The sequence below is a fragment of the Leptonychotes weddellii genome, chromosome 4 (genome assembly GCF_054177405.1).
Source record: "Leptonychotes weddellii isolate Sample4059 chromosome 4, ASM5417740v2, whole genome shotgun sequence".
Lineage (NCBI taxonomy): Eukaryota > Metazoa > Chordata > Mammalia > Carnivora > Phocidae > Leptonychotes > Leptonychotes weddellii.
Window position 1 is genome coordinate 11,138,097 of NC_138372.1, and position 23,250 is coordinate 11,161,346.

At 61.7% G+C, this 23,250-nt stretch overlaps 1 protein-coding gene and 1 non-coding gene across 7 annotated transcripts; one reads left to right on the plus strand and one right to left on the minus strand.

Moving 5' to 3' along the window:
• Positions 1-6: 6 nt before the first annotated feature.
• Positions 7-18,584, minus strand: ATP13A2 (ATPase cation transporting 13A2). 6 transcript variants are annotated; one of them, XM_081817569.1, is made up of 29 exons: positions 18,382-18,584; positions 11,663-11,757; positions 11,400-11,582; positions 11,065-11,123; positions 10,777-10,888; positions 10,452-10,531; positions 9,663-9,740; positions 9,415-9,484; positions 8,563-8,697; positions 8,399-8,465; positions 8,182-8,313; positions 7,525-7,680; positions 6,909-7,019; positions 6,776-6,822; positions 6,504-6,692; positions 5,276-5,482; positions 4,729-4,824; positions 4,484-4,643; positions 4,266-4,386; positions 3,974-4,098; positions 3,099-3,259; positions 2,859-2,975; positions 2,658-2,737; positions 2,188-2,340; positions 2,019-2,115; positions 974-1,197; positions 736-887; positions 430-599; positions 7-345 (listed from the first exon to the last, which is right to left on the minus strand). In XM_081817569.1, exons 1-29 carry the CDS (start codon positions 18,389-18,391, stop codon positions 211-213), a joined length of 3,522 nt encoding a protein of 1,173 aa, XP_081673695.1. In that variant the 5' UTR covers positions 18,392-18,584; the 3' UTR covers positions 7-210. The 6 variants fall into 6 exon arrangements, with proteins under 6 accessions (XP_081673695.1, XP_081673693.1, XP_081673694.1 ...); XM_081817567.1 differs by lacking the exon at positions 18,382-18,584 and adding an exon at positions 11,838-12,156 and having other exon boundaries at positions 10,452-10,528; XM_081817568.1 differs by lacking the exon at positions 18,382-18,584 and adding an exon at positions 11,838-12,156 and having other exon boundaries at positions 8,563-8,670.
• On the plus strand, positions 11,838-11,973 carry LOC145721334 (small nucleolar RNA SNORA16B/SNORA16A family). The gene has a single exon (XR_014145017.1). It is a non-coding gene; the product is annotated as a small nucleolar RNA SNORA16B/SNORA16A family (small nucleolar RNA).
• Positions 18,585-23,250: the final 4,666 nt, after the last annotated feature.

Sequence of the window (23,250 nt, forward strand, 5' to 3'; positions counted from 1 at the left end):
GTTGGTGGCTGTCGTCTCTACACGGGATGTCTGAACGGGGGACAGCAACAGCCTCTCCCCACCTGAGGGCCGGGCGGCCTCGGGGCAGGAGTATGACATCTGCCGACCTCCGGGCTACGGGCGCGAGGGCGGTGGTGTCTCCGGCGACGGGTGCCAGGCGGTGGCTCAGAGGCAGGGACAGCCAGTGTCCGGGGGGCCGAGGGGTCTGCACTACCTCACCGGCGCGGGGGGCGGTGGCCAGGGCTGCTCGGCCAGCTCCCGCTCCAGCTGCTTGAAGCGCTTCTTCGAGGCCCTTCTGGGCCGGAGGCGCCGCAGGCAGGCCGGGAGGCACCGGTCCAGCACGCTCTGCGGAGGACAGGGGGGTGCAGAGCGGCGGCTGCGGCCTAGCCCCGGAGCCCCCCGCCGCCCCCAGCCCAGGCTGAGCCCCACCTCCAGCATGAAGGCCCCCACGAGGTTGAAGGCCACCAGGCCCAAGAGCAGCAGCTTGAAGCAGGTGTCAGCGATGGTCCTCAGCGCCAGCGGGCCTTGCAGGGGGCCAGGGGCCAGGAGCAGGCCCACCAGGACGGAGCCCAAGAGCGCCAGGGCCACGAGGAAGGGCACTGGGGGTGAGGGCGTGCATCAGGCCAGGGAGCCCCTGCCCCCTCCCACGCATGCCCAGTGGGGGCCCCCCCGAGGCACCAGACCCCATCAGCCCGTCCCTCCTGCGCCCACAGCAGCCCAGCCGGGCAGCGGCACCGTTGGTGTAGAGTGGCCGGCGGAAGGGCGCCCCCTTGGACACGGCTGCGGCCAGGATGAGGTACTGGAAGCTGGACAGAGAGAAGACCACCGTGTTCTCATAGTTGGGCAGGTTGTCTGGCGCGGGCACGGTCTTGTTCAGAGGCACGAACCTGGGGGCGCGAAGACCGGGGCTCAGGGAACGAGTGTGCGGAGGACGGGGCAGGGGTGGGACTTGGGAGCCGGGCTCCCTACTCACCAGGGTTGGGCCACAGTCAGGAAGTAGCCCCCCAGCTGCACGCCGGCCACCAGGGTCACCTGCAGCAGCAGGCTGCTCAGCACGGGGACGCTGAGCAGGGCCCCCGGGGGCCGCGCCCACCCCAGCACCAGCGCCGGCCCCGTGCGGCTCATGAGCCCAGCCACCGTGGTGGTGATGACCAGGTCGATGACCAGGAACTGCACGTCACCCAGGTTGGTGTTGATCTGCCGGCAGGGGAGGAAGGGCAGAGGGAGGATAGCGGGGAGGCACCAGCTCCCTGCCCCTCAGGAGTCTGATGGGGAAGGTCAGATTCTTGCCCTGCAGCCCGATCGGGGGGCGTGGGGGCAGTGCCCTCCTGCCTCCGGGGCCCTCCTAGTCTGGCAGAGAAGACACCGCACTGCCTTCAGGGAGCCCCTCTTCCAGTCCGAGGGAGAAGGCATCCTTCCCTGCTGACCCTGGGACACTAAACCGGATGGGGTCGGTTCCTCCTGCCCACAGGAAGCTCCCAGTCTGCGGGGGCTCAGGCTCTGCCGCGCGGAGCCCCTCGGTCACCAGAGGACCCAGTTCTCGGTGGACGCCGGGACAGGTGCTGGTGCAAGATCCGCATTGCCCCACAGGGTCGCCTGCTTTCCGTGGGGGTGAGCCGCGTGAGCTCAGAGCAGAGCCGGGGAGATGGCCTCTGAGCAGGTGTGACGGGCACGGCCAAGGTCTGGGCCGGGGCAGGGATCCGTGGGGAAGGAGCAGCGGCCCTGGCTCCAGCCCACTCCGGCCTCCGGCCCTGCCTGGGCTCTGCCTCAGTGTCCCCTGCAGACAGGAGCTCCCGAGGACAGGGACGACACGCTAGCACAGGACGGCTGTCCCCGTTTGTGACGACCCACTGTGTGCCGCCACCCGAGGCTCGGCAATCACCCAAGCCCCGTGGCTAGGAAGTGGCAGGGCGGGATCCGAGGCCGCACCATCCACGCCAGAGCTGCTGGGCCCCCAGGCACGCCGCTGAGTGGCCTGGCTCTGGGCCTGCTCCGGGCAGCGGGCTCTGCCCACTCACCGTGTAGAGGATCAGGATGGAGATGAACTGGGTCAAGCTGTACAGAGCCATGTACTTGAAGACGCTGAACGAGGTGTCAAGGGAACACCGGCCTTCCCTGGGGGCGGGGTTGGGGCGTTAGGCGGCCCTGAGGGCACCCCCCCGCCCCGCCGGCCCCTGCCCTCCTCACCTGATGACCATGGGCACACACTCGATGCTGGCCATGCTTGAGGTGAAGGGCGAGACCACCGAGGCCTCGGCCTGGGACAGCGAGATGCCCACGTCGGCCGCCTTCAGGGCCCCGCAGTCGTTGGCGCCGTCCCCACACATGCCCACGCAGTACCTGCGCGGGGGGGGGGGGGCTGGCTGGAGCCCGTGAGGTGCCTCCGCGTCGGCGGAACGACCCCTCTGGCCTCCCACGGGCCCGCTGGCGAGCGTGGGGATGGCTGCCCGCCTGCTGCCCGGGACATCTCAGGGGCCCGGTGAACAGGGGTCCTGACTGCTTTTGGCCTGACGGCCCCCGGAGAGCCTGCTGGGGTTCTCCCTGAGGGTGATGGTAACTCCGAATGCCTGCGGTGGGAGGCGGGGGCTCGTGCACCCCCCCACCCCATGCTGCGGACCCGCTAGCCCCCCGCAGGCCCCTCGCCCACATGTACTCACTGGAGCTTCTGGAGCTCACACACCAGCTCTGTCTTCTGCTCGGGAGCCATGCGGGCGAAGACCGTGCCCTGGACCAGCACCTGAGAGCAGGGGAGGAGGGAGAGGCTGAGGCAGCTGCACGGTGGGGGTGGGAGAGCCATGAGGAGGGAGCAGAGCGTGGGGAGGCTGAGAGTGACCGGGGGGGCTCAGGGGCAGCCCTACCTTGGGCAGCAGCTTGGGGAAGTGCTTCATAAGGACACCAAAGGTGGACCCGCTGAGGGCCAGGTGGCTGGATCGGGGGTCTGGCTCCACGGTGCAGCTGGAGGCCTGGTCAGGATCCTGGGGGCCCAGGAAGCTCAGCTCAGCTTCCCCTGCCCACCCCGGAGAGCTGGGGCCGGGGTCAGGTAACACGGGGTGGGGTCATCAGTGGGCTGTGTGGCCGGAAGCCCGGCTTGGCCTCACCTTAGCTCTGTTCACAGCTGCGGAGGATTCCAATGGCAGGAGCTCGAGGGAGGCAGGCTGGCCTCGCTCAGGCGGGGTGGCGTGGATGATGACCAGATGCTCCTGGGGACCCACCATGCCGCAGCCCTGGGCCACCGTGACTGCTGTCTGCAGGTTGTCCCCTAGGGGTGTGGGGCAAGGTCAGGACCCAGCTCCTATCCGGGGGTGGGGGTGGGGGTGGGGGTGGGGCATCCTCACTCTGATGCTTACAGATGGGAAAACTGAGGCCAGACACGCTGTCTGCCATGACTGGCTGCGTGAGCTCAGGCAGGTTCATTAACGTCTCTGAACCCCACCTTCCTCACCTATAAAACCAGGCATCAAAGGTCTTAGGGGAAAGTGGGGATCAGGGCCTATGTCCCACATATACTACTTAGTGCTGCAGGACTTTGCTGGAAAGCGTGTGTGTACGCACACGCAAGGGCGGGGAGGGCAAGGAGAAGGACACAGACTACTGGGCTCCTCCACGTTGCCCTGGCTACAAATCTTTTCTTGCTCCGTAAAACTTCACCACTTTCAAGGGTGACATAATTCCGCCCATTTCCTACAGGGGGCACTGGAACCTGGAGAAGCTGCCTTGCAGGCGGGCGCCAGGCTGGAACCCAGGCTGCTCAGCACCACCCCCGGGGCTGTCTGGAGGTCATTCTACTCCCTGGGGCCTCCCCTTCCTCATCTAAGTGGAGGGACAAAGGCCACTTGGGAGGGATCCTGTGAAGACCCATGAGATGTCTGAGAAGGACCTGGCCTGAAGCAGGGGCCCGAAAAGAAGGGGTGCGGCATGCCCTCCCCTCTGCCCATGACCGGGGTGGGGTGGGGGGGATGCTGCCCACGGGCACCTGTCACCATGACGGTGCGAATGCGGGTCCTCCGCAGAGCCTGGATGACCGCTGTGGTCTGGGGCTTCAGCAGGTTCCTCATGACCAGTAGCCCCAGGAGGCCGAGCTCCCGCTCCATGGCGTCCCTGGAGGGTGGGCAGACGTGGCTCAGAGGTCACGCAGTGGCCCAGGCCCCTGCCCCCTCCCCCACTGCCGGGCCAGGCCATCTCCTCGTGGCTCGGCTGGCAGAGAGCCCCCCTCTGCCCGTGCCAGGACCCGAGGCCCAGTCCCCGGGGGGCAGGGGACAGTCCACCTCGTCAGCTGCTGAGCGGCCTCCAGGCTGGGCGCGATAGGCAGCAGCTTGCCCGCGAGGGCCACAACGCGGTAGCCGGCAGCCGTGTAGCTCTGCAGCATCTGGGCAAAGTCCAGCGGCACTGCCGGGGAGAGGCGGGTGTCACTGGGACAAGGAGGCGGGGGCCGGGGCCGAGGCTGGGGGCCCACCCCATCCTGGGCCGCGGCTCGCCCCCTCACCTGTCTCGGGCTTGCAGAGGCCTGCCACCAGCTCAGGGGAGCCCTTGACGTAGGCCTCCGGCTGAGCAGCTCCCGGCCACGCCACGACCACGTTCATGCGCCGCAGGGCTGACGAGAAGGGGAAGCGGCTGAGGATGCTGACGGGCACCGGGGGCTCCTCCTGCAGGGATGGAGGGGCAGCTGAAGGGCCGGCCTGTGGAGCCCCCTCCCACCCCTACCCCCACAAGCACCCCCCCATGACTCACCATGCCCTGCAGCTGGGGCTCCTGGGGTGGGGGTTTCATCACCGCCAGGACCTGGGTCCCAAACGCCGAGTCTGCAGCCGGCCCCTCCTCCAGGACCTGGGAGGCGGGCAGGGAAGGTTGGCCACGGAGGGAGGTGGCGGGAGATTCAAGTTAGCCTCCTGGAAGACTTCCTTCGTGTGAGAGCGGATGGAAGTCAAGAACACGGGCTTTGGAGTCGGATGGACCCCAGTTCAAACCCTGGCTTTGCCACTTACAAGTGGCAGGGTGACTTTGGACAAGTTATCCCAAACCTCCCTCAGCCTCAGCTTCCTCCCTGGGGGGCGGGTTTGGAAGCTTCCTTCCTGGGCTACAGGAGGAGCGCGAGCCAAGGCCCGTGGCGTGACTGGCACTGGCACTAAGTGGGTGTTCCCACGCGGCCTCGGCCTCGGCCGGTTATTAATGACGGCGGCCCAACGGACGCCACCTGGAGTCCTGGAATGAAGACCAGGCGGGGTTAGTGAGAGCCCGGCTGCCCGGAGGCAGGGGCTGGCCTGCTCGGCCTCCTCACCCAGCCAGTCGATTCCACCATCTTGAGGTCCATGGGGTCGCCCACATGGGTGTCCTGGAGCCGAGTGAGGGCATGGCAGGTGGCCAGCGCTCGGAGTAGGGGCCCCACGGGCAGGCGGCGGGGCTCTGCGACCAGAGGCAGGAACGCCTGCCCTTTTAGGGGCACCACACCCATCACATCCAAGCCGTCCTCCGTGAGGGTGCCCGTCTGCAGGGGGCAAGGGGTGGGCCAGTGATGAGTCCCGGGTTGCTGTGTGCCGCTGGGCTGGGCACCCCCACCCCAGGCCAGGCGGGGCCCGTGGGAATCCCGGGAGCCAGCGCAGGAGCCAGAGGAGGTCCCTCTGCCAGGGTCGCCCTCCCGAACCCCCGCTTCCTCTGCCTGGCACCGCTGCCTCCAGGAAGTCTTCCATCACCCTACAGCTGCGTCAGGCGGCCCCTGTTTGGGGCTCCCACCCACGACCCCTCTGCCACCCCCATCACTTGCTTGATGTGGGGCCAGGAGGAGGGCCTGGCCACACAGCGTACGTGTCCAGCTCCTTTGCCGGCCTGGGGTCGCTGTGAACCCAATCAGGCCCCACCTTTCTGTTTAAGAACTCCCCGTGGCCCCCAGTGCCCTCAGAATCATTAAGGTCTGAATTCCTCAACGGCGCTCACCAGCCCCTGCCCGACCAGGGCCCTGGCTGTCTCGGCCTGCCCCCTTTCCCCACTGTTCCCCGTGCCCCAGGTCTGTTCCTCCGAGGAGCCATGCTGACTGCTCCCCAGCCCCCGCCTGCCCTGCCTCACGCCTCCGGGGGCACCCCCCCACCCCGCACTGAGGTCACAAGGAGCCTTCCTTGATGCCATCTCCTGACGGGAGTGACCCCACAGACCACCCTATCGTGTTACCCTGTTCACTTCCTTCCCCAGACCCATCACCATCTGCAGCTCCCTGTGCCCCCTGGTTCACTCATTCTGGTGGGGGGACATCACCCTGGGGGTGGTCTCTGCTGGGTCTAGGCGCTGAGAGCAGCACCAGGGAACGACTGATCTCAAGACGGTTGTCTGCCGGACCGAGAGCCCGACGCGCGTGGGAGCTGGGCGGGGCGGGGGTGGGGGTGGGGTCTCTTGAGCATCTCTACCCCAGGACCGGATCCGGCACCGAGCGGGCCCTTGGTCAGTGCTGCCGACTGAGGAGTGCAGGTGTGGAGGCCTGGCCGTGGTGCCCGTGGCCCCCGCCCTGTGGCCCCCACCTTGTCAAAACACACCAGCTGGAGCTTGCCCCCCAGGTTGATGCGCAGCGGGTGGATGCAGAAGATGCCCTGACTCCGGAGCCGGCTCTGGGCGTAGAGCGTGCACACGGTCATGGCGGCTGGCAGGGCGGGTGGTACCACCACCGTCACCAGGTCCAGGGCCCGGATCACGATCTCACGCAGAGGCACCTGGCAGGAGGCCCCGTGAGTGCCAAAGGCCAGGCTGGCCCTGCGTCCCTGCCGGCGGCCCCCACCCGGGCCCCGAGGCTCACCCGGTTGCGGTGCAGGATGAAGATGCTGTAGATAGTGCCGAGGAGAGCTGGGGAGACAGCACGCGACTCAGCAGGATTTGGGAAGGGGCTGCGGATGGGGGGGCAGCAGAGGGGGGTGCAGGGGGCCACTCACCCAGGACAGAGAGGGCAGCCACGAACTTCATGCTGTGTTTGTAGAACTTGAAGTTGATGGGCCGGGGGTGCAAGATGGAGCTCACAAGGCCCCCTTTGGCTGTGCAGAACCCTAGGAGGAGCCGGGGGGGGTGGAGTGGGGGGGTGAGGGTCAGGACAGGCCCTCCCAGCCCCTGCCCTACCCCACTGCACCTGGGGGTTGAGAGACACGGTGCTCCCGGGATGAGAAATCATCCAGTTTGGGGTGACTTGTGATGGCCCACAGGCCTTGCCCAGCCCTCACAGGGTTTAGTGAAAACGGAATGAGTGGACAGCATCTATAAAGTGGGAGGTTTCACTTAAAAAATCCAGATATGTGGCTTCTGCCGAAATACTCAGATTTGGGTACACTAGGTCCCATTCCCATGTGCCAAGAACCTGCTGGAGTTGTATAGGGCTGCTCCCTTCCTAAGGGGTGGGCTCCCGCTTGCTGGCCACATCCCTGCCCATGTCTTCGGCCCACCCCTAGCTGGGGGTGGGACTTGCCCCAGGTCCCACAGCGGGACAGCGGCAGAGATGGCTCCTGCCCTGCCCGGAGTTGTGAGCCCGGCAGCCCTCCCTACCTCCCTGACTCCTACCTGTTCGAGTCACCACTGCCAGGACGTGGGGTCCGACGAACGCTCGGGCCTGCAGGATGACAGTCCCACAGAAGAGCGTGTGCCGCCGGTGGGTCTCTGGGCAGTAGGGCTCGGGCCCCTCCGGCAGGGCCGTCTTCAGTACTGGGACGCTCTCCCCTTGGGAGGGACGCGGGAGGAAGCCAGTGAGGCGCCTCCACGCCACTCCTCCCCACCACCCAGACAGGAGTTAAGCACACTTAACTCTTGTAACCATACGTGCAGAAACCATTGCCCCCATCTTACAGAGAGGGACACTGAGGCTCGGGGCAAAAGACATAAAGACACACAGCCAGGCAACCCGGAAAGGATGTGTGCCAGCCAGGAACCAGGAACCTGCTCTCGGGCGAGCCCGATGGGGTGTGTGTGCGTGGACGCACAGGGCTGGGGGAGGGGGGCGGGGAAGACATTCTTACTCTGTCGGAATGATTTTATAACAAGCAGTATTACTTTTATAACTCAGAGCAATACACCAGAGGGTGGGTGGGGGCGCTTAACCTCTCTGAAGCCCTGAGCGCCTGCCGGGTGTAGGAATGTCACCCGAGAGCAAAAGGGGAAGAAAAACCTGGAAGTGCTGCCGCGAGGCAGAGGGGCCTCCGAGGCCGCGGGGGCCGGGCTGACCTGTCAGAGAGCTCTCGTTGACCACGCACTCGCCGGCCACCAGGGCTGCGTCACAGGGCACCAGCCCGCCTTCCTGCGGCAGCACCAGGCAGTCTCCCGGGACCAGCTCGCTGGAGTCCACCCATTCCTCCTCTGCAGGCGAGCGGGGGTCCTCAGCGCGGCCCGGCGCACCCCCAGCCACCTGCTCGAGCCTCCCCGCCCCTTCCCTCGCTCTCACCTCCCCCGGGCCGGCACACGCACACCTGCGCCGACAGCTGCACCATGTCCCTCAGAGTCTCGCTTTGCTGTGGGGGGAGGGGGGGGCACGTGGGGAGTGGGTGGGCGGCGGCCCCCTGGGGTACCCGGCTGCCCCGCCCCCTCCACCATCGTCCCCCCGCCGACCTTCCTGGTCTTGTAGAGCGACAAGCAGATGGAGGCGGTGGAGATGAGGAAGATGCACAGGGCGTATGAGTAGTAGTGATCCGCCAGCCACAGCCCGATGCTGAAGGCCTGGAACCCATAGTAGGGGTTCAGTGCCTGGGGGAGGGGCGGGGAGGCAGCATCAGGGCCCGCGTCCCCGGGGCGGCCCTGCTCAGCCCCTCCAGACATCCGTGGAGCCCCCGGCTTCTTGGCTCTAAAGAGGACCCAGGCATGTAGATGCCAGGCCCCTGCTAAGCATGTCCTCTAAGTGACATCCAATAGTGGTGACGATTCCACACTCCATTTTGCAGATGAGGGCACTGAGGCACAGAAGGGTCAAGTCACTTGCCCCGAACCAGGCAGCTCCCCAGTGGCTGCCTGGGGTTTCCATCAGGCCCGACTCCAAGGGCCAGTCTCCCTCTCATGGGCGTCTGCCTCCGGCTCAGAGGCTGGGATATGCAGTGTCCTCTCGGGTGTCCGCGCCATGGGCTCCCCTCTGTCCCCTACGCCACATCACCCCTCTGAACCCTGGGATCTTTGCGTGTGAACCGAGCGCCCCTACTCTAAGGCGGCTCAGGCACAGCAAGGCCCAGGAGAAGCCCGGGCTCTGTGGCCTGGCCTCCCGGCCTCTATCCCAGCCCCAGCCTGGACCACAGCCTCCAATCCCTTGTCCTGAGCGAGGGTCAGGTGGGTCTGAGGTGACTTTCCCCTGTGGAGGAGGGGACAGCTGCTCTGGTCTGTCACTATCAAGTGACCCTAAGACGGCCAACCCCCGGCCAAGGTCACACGGCCAATCCAGGCCAGAGCTGGGGCGAGGCCCAGGGCCAGCCCTACCTCGTCCACCAGCAGCTGGGGATAGGACTTGACCGGCACGCCGATCACGTTGGGGCCGTAGATGGTCTTCCTGTAAGAGAAGTGGCCGGGCGAAGAGATGGAGGGGCAGTAGCAGCTGGGCCCTCCAAGGGCGACGGAGCTCCTCATCTTTCAGCCAGGGAAACCGAGGCCCAGAGAAGGCAGGGGACCACAAGGCCACGCTCGGGGGCGGGCAGAACGGGGCCCCCAGTGTATGGGGCGGCGCCCACCTCACGGTTTGGTCCTGGAGGCTGAGGCCGGAGCGGGAGCGGTGGATGCTGTCACAGGTGCAGCCGTGGTCCAGCAGGCTGGGGGCGGGGCGGGGGGGAGACTCATGTGGGCAACGGGGCCTCCTGCCCCAGGGGACTCGGGGCTCCAGGCCCCTTCTGGCCCACTGAGCTCCTGGGAGGAGGCAGGTCCCTCACTGACTCTGGGCTTAACCCTCTCCCGTTCCTCTGATCGGGCCCCGAACCACCTCGCCGAGGAAGAACACTGAGCGGCGACGAGAATACTTAATAGTGACGAGAATCGCTATTACTGAGTGACGGGAGGACTCTTTACAACGACGATGCCTTCCGTAAGTGACTTAATCTCTCTGTGCCTGTTTTCTCATCTGCAGAGCGGGAATGGTGACCACACCTGCCACGTAGGGCTCTGGGGGGATGAGAAGCCACACAAAGCGCGTGGCTGGTGCCATCCCCACGTCCCCTTGGCACTCACCTCTGCAGATGCAGCTCCCGTTTATCAAGCACTTAGGAGGAGGCAAAGCGGGGACAAGCCCCCAGATGGATGGTCCGAGCCCAGAGCCCTTATAAGGTCTGATTCAGCGTTTTCACCTCGGCCTGAGGCTGAGCCAAACTTTAGGCGAAGCTCATGTACTCCCCCCTCCCTCAAAACGGCCCAGAGGAGGCAAGGGTTCCCTCTATGCCCTGGTTACAGAGACCCCAGGGCCTGGGGAGGCTCATGGCCGGCTCGTGTCGCAGGGGACCGAGGCACACGGCCACGGCCCTGACCCCTACCTGACTTGGCAGAAGGCCTGCTGGCTCTCGATCCAGACGTAGCGCTGGCCCCGGAAGAGGTAGTACCGCAGGGTCCGCTGCTGGGTAGGGGAGAGGACGCTGGAGGCAGCCTCAGGAGGAGGGGGAGCCGGGGGGCAGCGCAGGGGTAGAGGCCAGAGTCACAGGAAGGAGGCGGGGAGGTGGTCGGCCGAGCATCCTGGACACTGGGGACAGTGGAACCAGAGGTGCCCGGGGAATGTGGAGTCCAACCCTCCCCTCGTACAGAGCGTGAAACTGAGGCCCAGGGAGGGTTAAGGACTCGTCCAGAACCCAGCTGTCCACTCACTGCCTCTTCGCTCCTGCAGAACTGGGCGGTGTCCTTCCATGCACCCTCCGGTACTGCTCCCACTGCTGCCTGGCTCCGGCCGTCCTCCGGGCCCTGCGCCGGCAGCTCCAGGCTGGGAGGGGCGTGGGGGTGCTCGTGAAGCTCTGGAAGCCGATCCAGCACCTCCCCAGCCCACGGAGCCGCGGTCCCCCCCGGGGGACGAGGCACTGCTGCCTTTGTTCAGAGCGGCTGTGGAAGGGGGCGAGTGGGGAGCAGGGGCTTCTGGGAGGGCTGATGGGGCTGCCTCACCTGCCCTCACTGACGGCCTCAGTCTGCACCTGCACAGTGTACAGCTGCCACGAATTATCCTGGAACAGAGGTGTGGACTCGGTACCAGAAGAGACGCCCGCCCTCCCAGGTCCCCCCCTGCCGCCCGGTGGCCCCAGCTGCGCGAGGCAGGGATCAAGGACGTAGGAGCCACCCTTCTGCCCACTGCTCGGATGGGAAAGCAGAGGTTCAGAGAGGACACCCTGAGTGCGGTGCCACAGAAAGTCAGCGGCCAGATGGGGCTGAGACTCCACGCGTGACCCCCCGCCCCCCGCCCCTGCCCCAGCACCACTCCCTCTAGCACCAGGCTGCCTCACCTCTTTGTCTCTTATTTCGATGACGAGTGTTTCTGCGCGGGCCAGGTTGCAGGGCCGGAGCCGCAGCCGCACCCCCCACACCGGCTTCCAGCGGAAGAGCAGCAAAGGGATCCCCGCCATCATCCAGACCACGAGGTGATAGCCTATGACCCTCCATGGACTGCCACAGTAGCCGCTGAGCCTCTGGGGACGCGGACAGAGAGGGCCCAGGTGGGGGTGGGGCGGGCGGGGGGGAGGGGCGGGGGGGGCCGGGGCTCACCTACCACGGATGAAACTGAGGAGCTGAGGGGATCTACAGATGTGTCTATCGTCAGGGTCCCATAGCCGGTGGGCGTGCTGCCCACGAGAGGGCTGCTGTCTGCGGGTGCAAAGGAGAGAGGTCATGGGGGGGCGCTCCTCCCTCTCTTATGACTTTAAACAAAATGAGTATTGTCATACTGTGGCCCCTGTGTCGAAGCTGCAGCGGCTTCCATGCAGCTGCTGTGGTCAAAAAGGAGCCGGAGGGACTGCTCTCCCGGATGGCTGCCGTCCCGCTCATTGTAACTGACCTGTAACATTTTGGGAAAAGACAGTCCCTGCTGTGCCTGCCATTTCTCAGGTACAGACAGAGTCCTCTATTAAAACTGACACGCGGGGCTCCTGGCTGGCTTAGCCGGGTGAGTGTCCGACTCTCGATTTCGGCTCAGGTCATGATCTCAGGGTCGTGGGATTGAGCCCTATGTCGGGCTCCGTGCTGGGCGTGGAACCTGCTTGGGACGCTCTCCCTCCCTCTGCTCCCCTCCCCGCGCGCCCCCCCCCAGCTCTTTCTCTCTATAGGAAAGAGGGGAAGCCCCTCTTTTTTTTTTTTAAAGATTTTTTTTTATTTATTTGAGAGAGAGAGAATGAGAGACAGAGAGCATGAGAGGGAGGAGGGTCAGAGGGAGAAGCAGACTCCCTGCCGAGCAGGGAGCCCGATGCGGGACTCGATCCCGGGACTCCAGGATCATGACCTGAGCCGAAGGCAGTTGCTTAACCAACTGAGCCACCCAGGCGCCCAGCTCTTTCTCTCTAAAACAAAAAAACCTGACATGCTTCCAGAGGCCAGCAGAAATGTTCTGTTGATGGGGTCTTGCCTACAGTTACCAGAGTAGAGCTTTTGAAAACTAGCTTGCTGAAGAACAAGGACCAGCATGGAGGGGCAGATGGGAGCGGGTTGGGCACGCGAACTGGGAAAATGCAGCGGCAGGTGGCACAGAAAAGCTTCAGGTGTTGGTCCCAGGACCAAAGGCAGCCAAACCTTTGATGCCGAAGAGCACAGGAAGGAGACAATAAGATTGTTCAAGACAGGGGTATCCGCAGCTGTGTGAGATGAAGGTTCTGGCAGGAACCAAAGTGGCACTTTCTGGTGAGTGAAGATCCTGGGGCCATGGCCGCGATGGGACACAACCACCTCAGGACCTGGCTGCCCCCACGTTTCCGGTGGTGCCTGATTCTGAAGACTGAAGACCCCAGCCTGCTGCTGGAGCGAGGTCGTGGCCAGGAAAGCTGTCTTCATCTTTGATTATGGGCTTACAGCGGGGAGAGGAACACTATGGGAACGGGGCAAGCAGGAAGACAACGGGTTATTTTAGATAGAAAATCACGACCTTTGTATTTCTGCTAATGCTGGCATGACCAAAGAAAGACTTGAAGTAAAAAGAAAGCATCGCTAGGGGCGCCTGGGTGGCTCAGTCGGTGAGGCGTCTGCCTTCCGCTCAGGTCCTGATCCCAGGATGCTGAGAACCCTGCTCAGCGGGGAGTCTGCTTCTCTGCCCCTCCCCCAGCTTGTGCTCTCTGGAGCCTTCTCTCTCTCTCTCAAATAAATAAATAAAATCTCAAAAAAAAAAAAAGAAAAAGAAAAAAAGCATCGCAATTTTATAAACTGGTCTGACAGACCCAATGGCTCAAGGCTTCATGGGTCTGTTATCTGACTGTTCTGGGGCTCCCACTCACAGTGTCGTCTCCTTGTGTGTCTGGTTATCGCTGTGTGGGCCCAGAGTGGGGGACAGGGCCTGGTGAGCGCCCTGAGCTTCCACAGCCCTCACACGTCCAGCTATCTGCTTCCTGGGAGCTCTGTGTCCCACTTTTGCATCCGGTGCCCACCCAGAGGGCACAGATCAGGGCTGCTGATCCTTGTTCAACTCCGGTGCCCAGCAGAGTCCTGGCAGCGAGGAGATGCTGAGAAGTCGAGTCTGGACTGAGGAGATGTCAGGCCTGCCTTTGACAGCAGCCAGGAAAGGGGCCCCCACTCTGAAGGTGGGATGGGGGAGAGAGGAGCCCAGCCAGTGTGGGGGGAGGGGGTGGGCAGAGAGGAGGGGTGAGTGGAGGACAGAAGGTGCTATGTCCCAGCTGAGCACTTACCAGGGTTCCTTACTTAACCCTCTGCGGGGAAGGGCTGACTATCACCCCCATTGTACAGATCGGAAAACTGAGGCTCAGAGAATAGCACTAGGTGGCTCTATTGCAGAAATTCTGTTCCTCCTGTCTCGCCTACGGCAGGGCCGTGGTCCTGGCAGGCAGGCGGATAGCGAGTGTGCGGGGGCTGCAGAGGCCCTGGGCTCACTGCTCCCACCGCGGGGCAGCTTTTGTGGGGTTGAGACACGCAGGTGCCTGGGCCCGTCCCCAGACCTGCCGGAGCCATGGGAGCAATGTGGGGCACCTGCAGGTTTCATAGGAGCCTCTGGATTCACTTAGAAGGTGGGGGCAGGCTGCCGATTTCTGAGCTCCTGCCCTTTCCCCTCCTTAGCCACAGCCCTGCAGAGCCCTGACCTACAAGTTTCCACCAACAAGCCGAGTGTCCCAGGCTGCTGCCACTGTCCCAACATCCCCAGCCCCTCAGCTGCTCTGTCCCCAAACACTTGGGCTTCCGAAGCTTTCAGAACACTTCCGAAAGCCTGCTATGTGCGCGCTCTGCTCCTGGCCCTTTTCAACACAGTTAACACACTAACCTTGCTGTGTGAGCTCAATTGTTATCCCTTTTCATAGTGGAAAATGAGGCTCAGAGAGGTTAAGTAACTTGGCCAAGATCACACAGCATGGCCGCGGTAGTGACAGGATGCGAGTCCAGGCAGGCTGACTCCAGCGTGGGTTTTATCCCTCTGCTGCACCACCTGAGAATGTCTGAGGACTGGGGCTTTGTGTCCCCAACACACCAGGCAGAGTCTGTGCTCTCCTCCCCAGCCCCTGTATCTCCACATAACGATGGTGACCATAATTACTATGGCAATGACCATCATCTGAGCAGCCAACAGCCATTAAGCACTTCCCAGGGACAAGCCCCACTCTATGCCTCCAGACGAATTAGCTCATCTAACCCTCCAGCAACACGAGGGGGTGGACTCCTTTCTCTCATTTTACAAATGAGGGAACTGAGGCTCAGAGGGACAAAGACACCCCAGTAAATGGTGGAGCCAGGACATTGGAGCCGGATCCTGTGGTTTCGGGTCCCGAGTGGGCACTATCAGAGACCAGGGCTCCTGGCCTCACCTCCCCAGGCCTCTCTGAACTCGATGACTCAACACCCCAAGCCCCACCTCCGGCCAGGCCCTCCCTGGCCACTCGGCTGACTCGGAGAACAAACAGAGCCACCAGATCCAGGAAGAAACCGGATTCTGGGGAAAACTGCACACACACACACACACGGCCTGTAGCCCACAACCATGGGCGTCTCTGGCCAGCAGCAGCCTTCTTCCTGGGGCTCCGACAGAACCCAAGCCGGGTCCCCCGGGGCGGTCCCTGTCATTCTCCATCCCATCTGGCTTGTGAGTGGGGCTTGTCAGGGAAGCATTGCCTTCCCTTCCTGACAATGGCCCGCAGACAACACACAGTGGAGGGCCCTCTGCTAGCTGGTGAAGCCTGGGAGGGGGGGACTCGCTCTGGCTCCTGGCCTGGGGGGCAGAGGAGCAGGCCTTCAGGGCAAGTGACACAGCCTGGCAAGCTGGGTTCTCAGGTTCTTGGCCACCAAAAAGCCACAGACCTCTCTTGCGGTGGTCCAGATGCTACTGGAGTCCCAGCTGTCTTTTTTGTCAGAGTCCTCCACCTGCCCCAGAGACAGACTCCCCGAGTGGGGCACGGTGGGTTGTGTTTTGGCCCTTAGCGTTGGTCTTGGGGGTTTCCATGGCGTAAGGGAAAGAGCACCTTGGGGTTCTAAGGGGTTGACACAGGCCAGGCACTGTTCCACAGGCTTCAATACGGTAACTCACTTATTCCTCACCCCCCCTCTATGAAGGCGGTACTACTTGTATCCCTATTGGACAGATTAGGAAACTGAGGCCAGGAGAGGTGAAGCCGGGGGCCCAGGGGCCACAGAGCCAGTGAGTAGTGGGATCTGGATCTAGGCGTTCTGGCTCTCGGGTCCACGCTCCTAACCACTGCACCCCCATCCTCACGGCTTCTTCCCCAGAGCCCCTGGCTCTCTTACAGGCAAGCTGTGTTTTGGGAGGCAAGTGCCTTAACGTTTCTGGTTTCCATTTCCCCTTGCTAGGAGCATAACCCCGAGCAGCCAGCACACGAGGAGTGTGAGCAGTGGCCGCCCCGGGGTGGATGACGCTCCTGGGGCGTGGGCCTGTTTCACGGGCAGCTGCCGGCTTCCCTGCCAAAGGGGTTTGGCTTGGCTCTGACCCACTTCTCAGGCTCTCCTCCACGTTCCCATCTGCCTGTCTGAATCCACAGCCGTGCCCCTGCTCCCCTGTGCACACTAGACCGCTTCTCCCCGGCTCGCTGCTGGGCTGGGGATGGGGGAGAAGCCTGCGTGGCATGCTGGGCCACCGGAGCAGGTCGCTTCGCTCGTGCCGATCTGATTTCATTCTGCAACCATCCTGCAATTTATCCCATTTTACAGGTGGGAAGACTGAGTCTTGGAGAGGCAGTTGGCCCCCCAACTTGTCTAGCAGCTGGAGAGGGTCTGTGTTGCTCCAAAGCCCTCTCTGCCGGCCTCAGCCACACCCATGGACCAACAATCGTGCCATCAGGCCGGACCGGGCATCCCCGTCCTGCTCACAGTGCCCGGCACACGGCTGGGACTCAGGAACCATTTACTGAATAAGCGAACGAGGGCATGCCTGCTCATCTCGCTGACAGAACAGAGCACGGAAGCAATGGTTCGGAGTCACTGACCCCTGCTCCTGGTCAGTCGGCGGCCAGGTGCAGAGGGGTGAGCCTCTTCGGGAAGGGGCGTGCCAGAGATCACCTTGTGCCACCCTCGTCTGCTTGCTTCCCCAGCGATCTCAACAATGTTCCCTCTGGGAAGAGTGTCCTGCTGCCTATCACACACCCCTCATTTCCTTGGGGAGCATACTCTCCCAAGAAAGGACAAAAGAGGGGCTTGAAGGAGGACGTCACGTCTGTGGAAAACTCTAGTCTGCCGGGAAGGTCAAAGCCCCGTGCACTCTCTCCTGCGGGACCCTTGTCAAAACACTCGGAAGTGCTGGTTTGTCTCCAGTCACATTTCAGTCTCCCCAGGGATGGCCCAGGAAGGTCGGGGCCGTGTCTGATCTCCTTCAGGAACACCAGCTCAGGCTAGCCCCGAGCAGGCTGTGCGGGATGAGAATACTTTTCACGCGAATTGTATTGCTCTTCCAAATAACACGGACTGATCTTCATGCATCACCCTCAGAGGGCGGGGCTATTATCAGCTTACTTTACATCATTTTACAGTAGGGGAAACTGCAGGAACAGAGCTTCAAAGCACCTGGCCCAGAGTCATACAGCTGGAAAAGGGAGAAGCTGGAAATAAGTGGGTCTGAATGAACACATTCCTTTTAGTTCATCCTCACAGCCACCCCATGAAAAGTATGGATTTGGATCCCATTTCATAGGAGGCACAGAGAGGTTAATATGTCCACGGTTGCACAGCTATGGATGGTCCAGACTAGACTTGAACCTCCCCCGACTCCACAGCCCGGGGGCAATGCCACCAGCACTGCAGAGGGGAGGGGCCAGAGTCAAAGCCATCTGAGAACCTCGTTTCCTGCGGAAGCCCTGCTTCCTGCTGCTGACCTGGCAGTGGCCCAGGGCAGCAGGGCTGCCTCCTTCCTCGCCGTGCTTCCCCCTGCAGCCAGAGGCTCCTCTCCTCTGCCAGGCTAGGGGGGTGAGGAACAACCTGCTAGTGGTAACCTGATCTTTAGATCTGGAGTTCAGAGGGCCTCTTTCCTCAGGTTTCCCCCTCCCTCACTGGGGTGCACGTTGAGCTTCTGGTAGGGTCGGAAGAGAGGTGGGAGATGGGGAGGGAGAGACCAGAACTGAGGGGTCTGCCTCTGTAGACCATGCTCAACCTTTGGTGGGCTCTTTGCTGAGATCTGGGGTCTGAGTGACTGCCATGGAGATGAGAAGAAGAGAGGTCTCCTGGCTCCTTTCGCAGCAGGTGGGATTTAGACTCCGGAAAGGGTGGGCCTGGGACACATGGTCTGGGATGGGTAACATGCAGGGTGTGGTCCTCGGACCTGGGTGTTGCCAGGCTTCCTCTGGGGGCCTGAGGTAGGGGATCAGCAGTGGCATTTGTGTCCAGGACACTCTGACCCAGGGATTCGGGACCCCTGGCTTCTCCAACCTCATTCATTCATTCATTCATCCAAGAGGAATAACTACCAAGAGGCCCCGGATGCAGCGGCCTCCACGGCTCTTCCTCGACCTGGACATCTGTCATTGCAGGAGGGAGTCTAGTGGGCGTGGGGCATCTCCCCGCGCCCCTTCCCCGCGGACCTCCGATCACCCTCCTGCACAGCGCCCAGGGCTGCACGAAGGCGGGGAGGGGACGGCTCCGCGCGCCGCCATCCCGGGGGCTCCTGGTCTCTCTGGGAAGCGCCCCGCGTCCACTCCCCGAGACGGGGCAGGGACAGGCACGGGGATGCCCCCGCCGGGGGTTGTTTCCCTGGCCCGCGAGCCTGCGGTGGGGGTGGCGCGTGGCGCGACGACGGGAGGCCCGGGGACCGCGCCCGGTTCTGGGCGGCCCGAGCGGCGCACTCACCTGCGCTCATGCCGGCTCCTCGCGCTCATCGCCGGCCCCGGCGCTGCGGCCCGTGGCCCGGCCCGGGCGTCGCGATGCCCCGCGGCGGGGGCGCGAGGCGGGAGGCTGGGGGCTCGGGGCGGAAGGCCGGGGGCGCGAGGTGGCCCGGGGCACCTGCAGGAGCCGGCGGCTGGCGCGGCTGGGAAGGTGCCGCAGTCGGGGTGTGCGCGCAGCCAAGCTGCGCCCGGCCCACTGCGGCCCCACGTCCGCCCCGCGCGCGGGCTGCCGGGACTTGTAGTCCGAGCCGCCTGCGCCGCCCGCCGGCGACAGACAGACACGGGGTGGGGGGAGCTCGGGGACTGCGACAGCCATCCCTCAGACACAAGAACACACAGACACACATCAGAGACAGCTACCCTCAGACACACACACACAGAGTCACACAGGTGACACGTAGAGACAACGCACACATACACAACAGTAGTGTGACACTCAGACACACAGATATAACCTCCCCCTGCTCCATGCCCTGCTCAGCGGAGTCAGCCCCAGCTGCATACCACAGTGGTTAAGGGCTACGCGTGCTGCTTCAGGCTGGCCTCCATCTTGTCCAGACTGTGTGACCTTGGGCAAGTCACCTCTCTCTGGGCCTCCTTTCTTAACCTATAGGATGGCAACGACATCAGCGATGTCCACCTCATAGAGCTGTTTTGAGGCCCACATGAGGAAAAACGTAAAACACCTGGGACAGGACCTGGCACGGCTTGATAAAAGTCAAAGAAGGAAGACACACCTGCCCAGAGACTCAAGACTCCAACGTGTGTGTGGACCCGGGGAGACTCTGCAGTGATGCACGGGAGGAGCCTGAAACGCCAGAGGAAGAGCGGAGGGATAGCCCAGATCCCAGAAGCCTCACAGCATGACTGCAGATACACCTGCACGGGTGGGACGCATGGAGGCCCTGATAGGCACTGGACACCTCATCCCTGTATGCAGCACTTAGCACACTGCCCCATCGTGACGGGCGCAGACATGGTGTCCCCTGATCCCGGGGTCGGTGGCTTCTGGACTAAGGACCTCCAAAGGCGGAAGGTGAATCAGAGACCCCAGGGTCTGGGGCAAATCAGGGAAGGATCATATTAGGGCCAGGATAGGACTGGCCCAATTCATCATCCATCCAGCGTGATCTGCGGCATGCCAGGCACTGTTCTAGGAGCTGAGAACATGACGGCGAATGAGACAGACACAGGGAGCAGCCAAAGGCAGATAGAGGAAAACTCCAACAACAACCTGTCATGGAAAGGGCTGGAAAGAGCCAGAACTTCGACGCAGGGGTAATGGTGCAGGACAGACTCCAGAAGGGAAAGCAAGGAAGGCCTTGACAGTGCCTGATACATGGCAAGACCTCATACACACATTTGCTAAAGGAGCAAATGTTGACAGCACTTGCTGATGGGTGGGATGTGGAGTGCAGGAGTGTGGAATCAGAGACGCTCCGGGGTTCTGTTCTGAGTAGGTGGGGGCAACGGAGCCACTTGCTGAGCTCGGGCAGGCTGCTGGCGGAGCAGCTTGACCACCTGGGGGATGCGGCTGGCTTCACTCCGTTGATGACTCCTGTGTCATCTGCTGATGACATTTCCAGGGCAGGCAGGCTACTTCTCAGAGTCCCCATGTCCTCCTCCAGAGCCTAGCCCAATGCCTGACGGACCTCTTGCCCGGGGAACCCAGACCCCCACAGCAGGCAGAATGGCTGGGTTCGGAGAAATGACCTGCTAGGATGGCCTTGCCAAGAGGCAGTGGGTACGGGGACCAGGGCTGGGTTCTGGCACCAGAGACCTGGGCCTGCGATGTGCATCTGGCACTTTCTAGCTATATGAGCTTAAAAAAGTCACTTTCCCTCTCTGAGCCCCTCTCCTGCTGTGGAAAACGGAAGCTGTTCAGAGGGCAGAATGAGATAGCAGGTGCTTGGTGGAAGCCGGTTGCTTTCTTTAGCTCCTGGCGCTGGGCTAGAAGCTTCATAAAAGCAAGGGGCTCGGGACACCTGGGTGGCTCAGTCGGTTAGGCGTCTGCCTTCGGCTCAGGTCATGATCCCAGGGCTCTGGGATCGAGCCCCGCATCGGGCTCCTTGCTTGGCGGGGAGCCTGCTTCTCCCTCTGCCTCTGCTTCTCCCCCTGCTTGTGCTTGCACTCTCTCTCTGACAAATAAATAAAATCTTAAAAAAAAAAAAAAAGCGGGGGGCTCAGAGACCGCCTTGCCAGATTGGTCCCCTCATTTATATTGCTCATGGGGTGGGCTCTGAAGAGGCTCCACCTTCTGAGCCATCTGGGAAGGAGCTGCACTTGCTGCCCCACCCATTGCCTCGATGGGCTTCCTCCCAAACCACAGAGGATGTGGAAGGCCCTGCTGTCTGCTGGGGTTACCTTTGGGGAAGTGGCTCTCACTGTGTGGTCCTCTGAGTGGTCTGTGGGTTGGGCTCCAGTCACCTGTGGGTCAGAACCCATCAAGGAATTTTCCTTGCAAAGTGGCTGCTCCCTTGGGGGCCCCCGAGAAGGACATAAAATATGCCTGGTCCAAGTGGCAAAAGGTTTGACAAGTCACTAGTGTGAACCTGTTTATTCTGGAGCATTGCCTTACCTCTCAATTTCTCCAGTTTCACTAGATTTTTGCAACAAAAGCGGGTTTTCTCATCTAGTAACAAACCCCATGACAAGACGATGGCTGTCTAGACACATAAAGTGGGGTTTCAGCAATTTGTCTCGCAGTCTCCTGGGCAAGGAGAAGGGCCAGAGAGAATTTGGGCGTTGGGGTCGGTGTGACATGAGAAATGAGTACTGGTGGTCCTGGTGAAAAACCATCCTCTGGATGGGAGATCCCCCGCTCTGGCCAGGCAGGTGAGACACATCCCAGGTCGTCAGGTGCAGGGGGCTGGGACCTGAAGGCCTGGGTGGTCCCTGTGGCACGGAGTGGGACTTCCATGCCGTAGGGATTTGAGACAAATCAGCTGAATTCAGCATTTCTGGAGCATTCGCTCTACCGCAGGCTAGATGCTTTCCCGTTTGTCTTTATTTTTTTGAAGATTAATATGTTAAGTATTTATTTAAAAATTTTTTCAGGGGCGCCTGGGTGGCTCAGTCGTTAAGCGTCTGCCTTCGACTCAGGTCATGATCCCAGGGTCCTGGGATCGAGCCCCGCATTGGGCTCCCTGCTCTGCGGGGAGTCTGCTTCTCCCTCTCCCCCTCCCCCTGCTTGTGTTCCCTCTCTCGCTGGTCTCTCTCTAATAAATAAATAAAATCTTAAAAAAATTTTTTTTCCAGCTTTTTTGAGGTATAAAGGATTCTCTTCCCTGAGTTCACACATCTATCAGCTTACATATTTACTTTTTTTGGGGGGGTGAGAACTCACATTTATTCTCATTTGGAACTGAACCACAATTCTGAGCGGTAAATGCTATTAATTCCCATTTTATAGACAGGAAAACAGAGGCACAGCGGTTCAAGTTGCCCAAAGACCAGGGAAGAAGAGATGGCTGGATCCCATCTCAGAGAAACTCGAGGAATTCCACAGTATTACTTTTGTGAATGAAGGCACATCGTCTGGACACGGTTCAGATGTAGCACAGAGGGAGCATAAGGGACAAAATACCGTCTTTCTCTGCTCAGGTCTGAAGTTTTTATTGGGAAAGTGTTTGTGACTGTTGGAATGGAACGTTTGCCTGCAATCCAGGGAAAGGTGAAATAAACAGTAAGTGCAACTGTGGGTGGATCCCATTTGGCCCGGTTTGAGACAGGGTGAGAGTGGCCGGCAGTGACGGATCTGACAGGTGCGGAAGCAGATCTGCGGTGGCAACTCACAGGACAGGACACTGCCTCGTCCCCAGAACGGGCGGCACAGAGCTTGTCGTCCGAGCCATGACGTTTTTGGCGAGAAAACCCGTCTTTATCTACCCATTGAGGCATGACAGGCAAAGTCAAATCATGCGTGGATCCATGACCGTGACCTTCCTGGGGCCGACAGAGGTGGATGGGGTGTGAGCGGGTGTGGAAGGTGTGGGGGCTGCCGGGGCTCTTTCGGTTCCCACTTCCGAACTGAAGCTCTCTGGCACCTGGGGATGGGGTACCGTGTGGTCTTCCAGGGGTGGTCAAGAATTTGAGATGCGACACTTCAGGGCGAAGACCCTGTTCTGAATTTCTAGTAATTCAGTGTCTGTTCCTTTTTAATTTGGCGGCTTGGGCTCCTTGGTGGCAGGGAACACATCTTGCTCATCTCTGCCCCCAGCGTCTCACCTCTCGTAATGCTGGAGACAAGTGCTTTTGAGCTGTCCCTTTTCAAAGCCAGAAACGCTCATTAAGGTTCATCCTGGGTGAGTCAGGCATTTTTCTTGGCGGCCTGCCTCACGATGCAAGGAGCCTTTGTTTCCTGGCTGATCTCACTGCTGTGGGTGAAAGAGCAGCCTTGGAGTGTTCCCGAGCGAGAGGTGGGTCCACCGGGCGGCAGCAGCAGGGCGGTTACCGTGCACCTGCACCTGGAGCATCGAACCCGGGGTTCGAGAGGCTCAGGCGGAATTTAAATCACACACACAGGTAGATCTTTATTAGCACCGAAGGGGCCCTTCCATATTGTGCGGTAAAAACAGAAGGCTGCTGTTATTCACGATAGCCAGAAAACGTGGAAGCAACCCAAGTGTCGATGGATGAATCCACAAAATGTGGTGTCTACACACAATGGAGTAGTCTTCAGCCTTAAAAAGAAAGTTCTGGGGCACCTGGCTGGCTCAGTTGGTGGGACATGCGACTCTTGATCTCGGGGTTGTAGGTTTGAGCCCCATGTTAAGTGCAGAGATTAATTTTTTTTTTTCTTTTTAGAGAGAGAGCGAGCATGCACGCGGGGGGG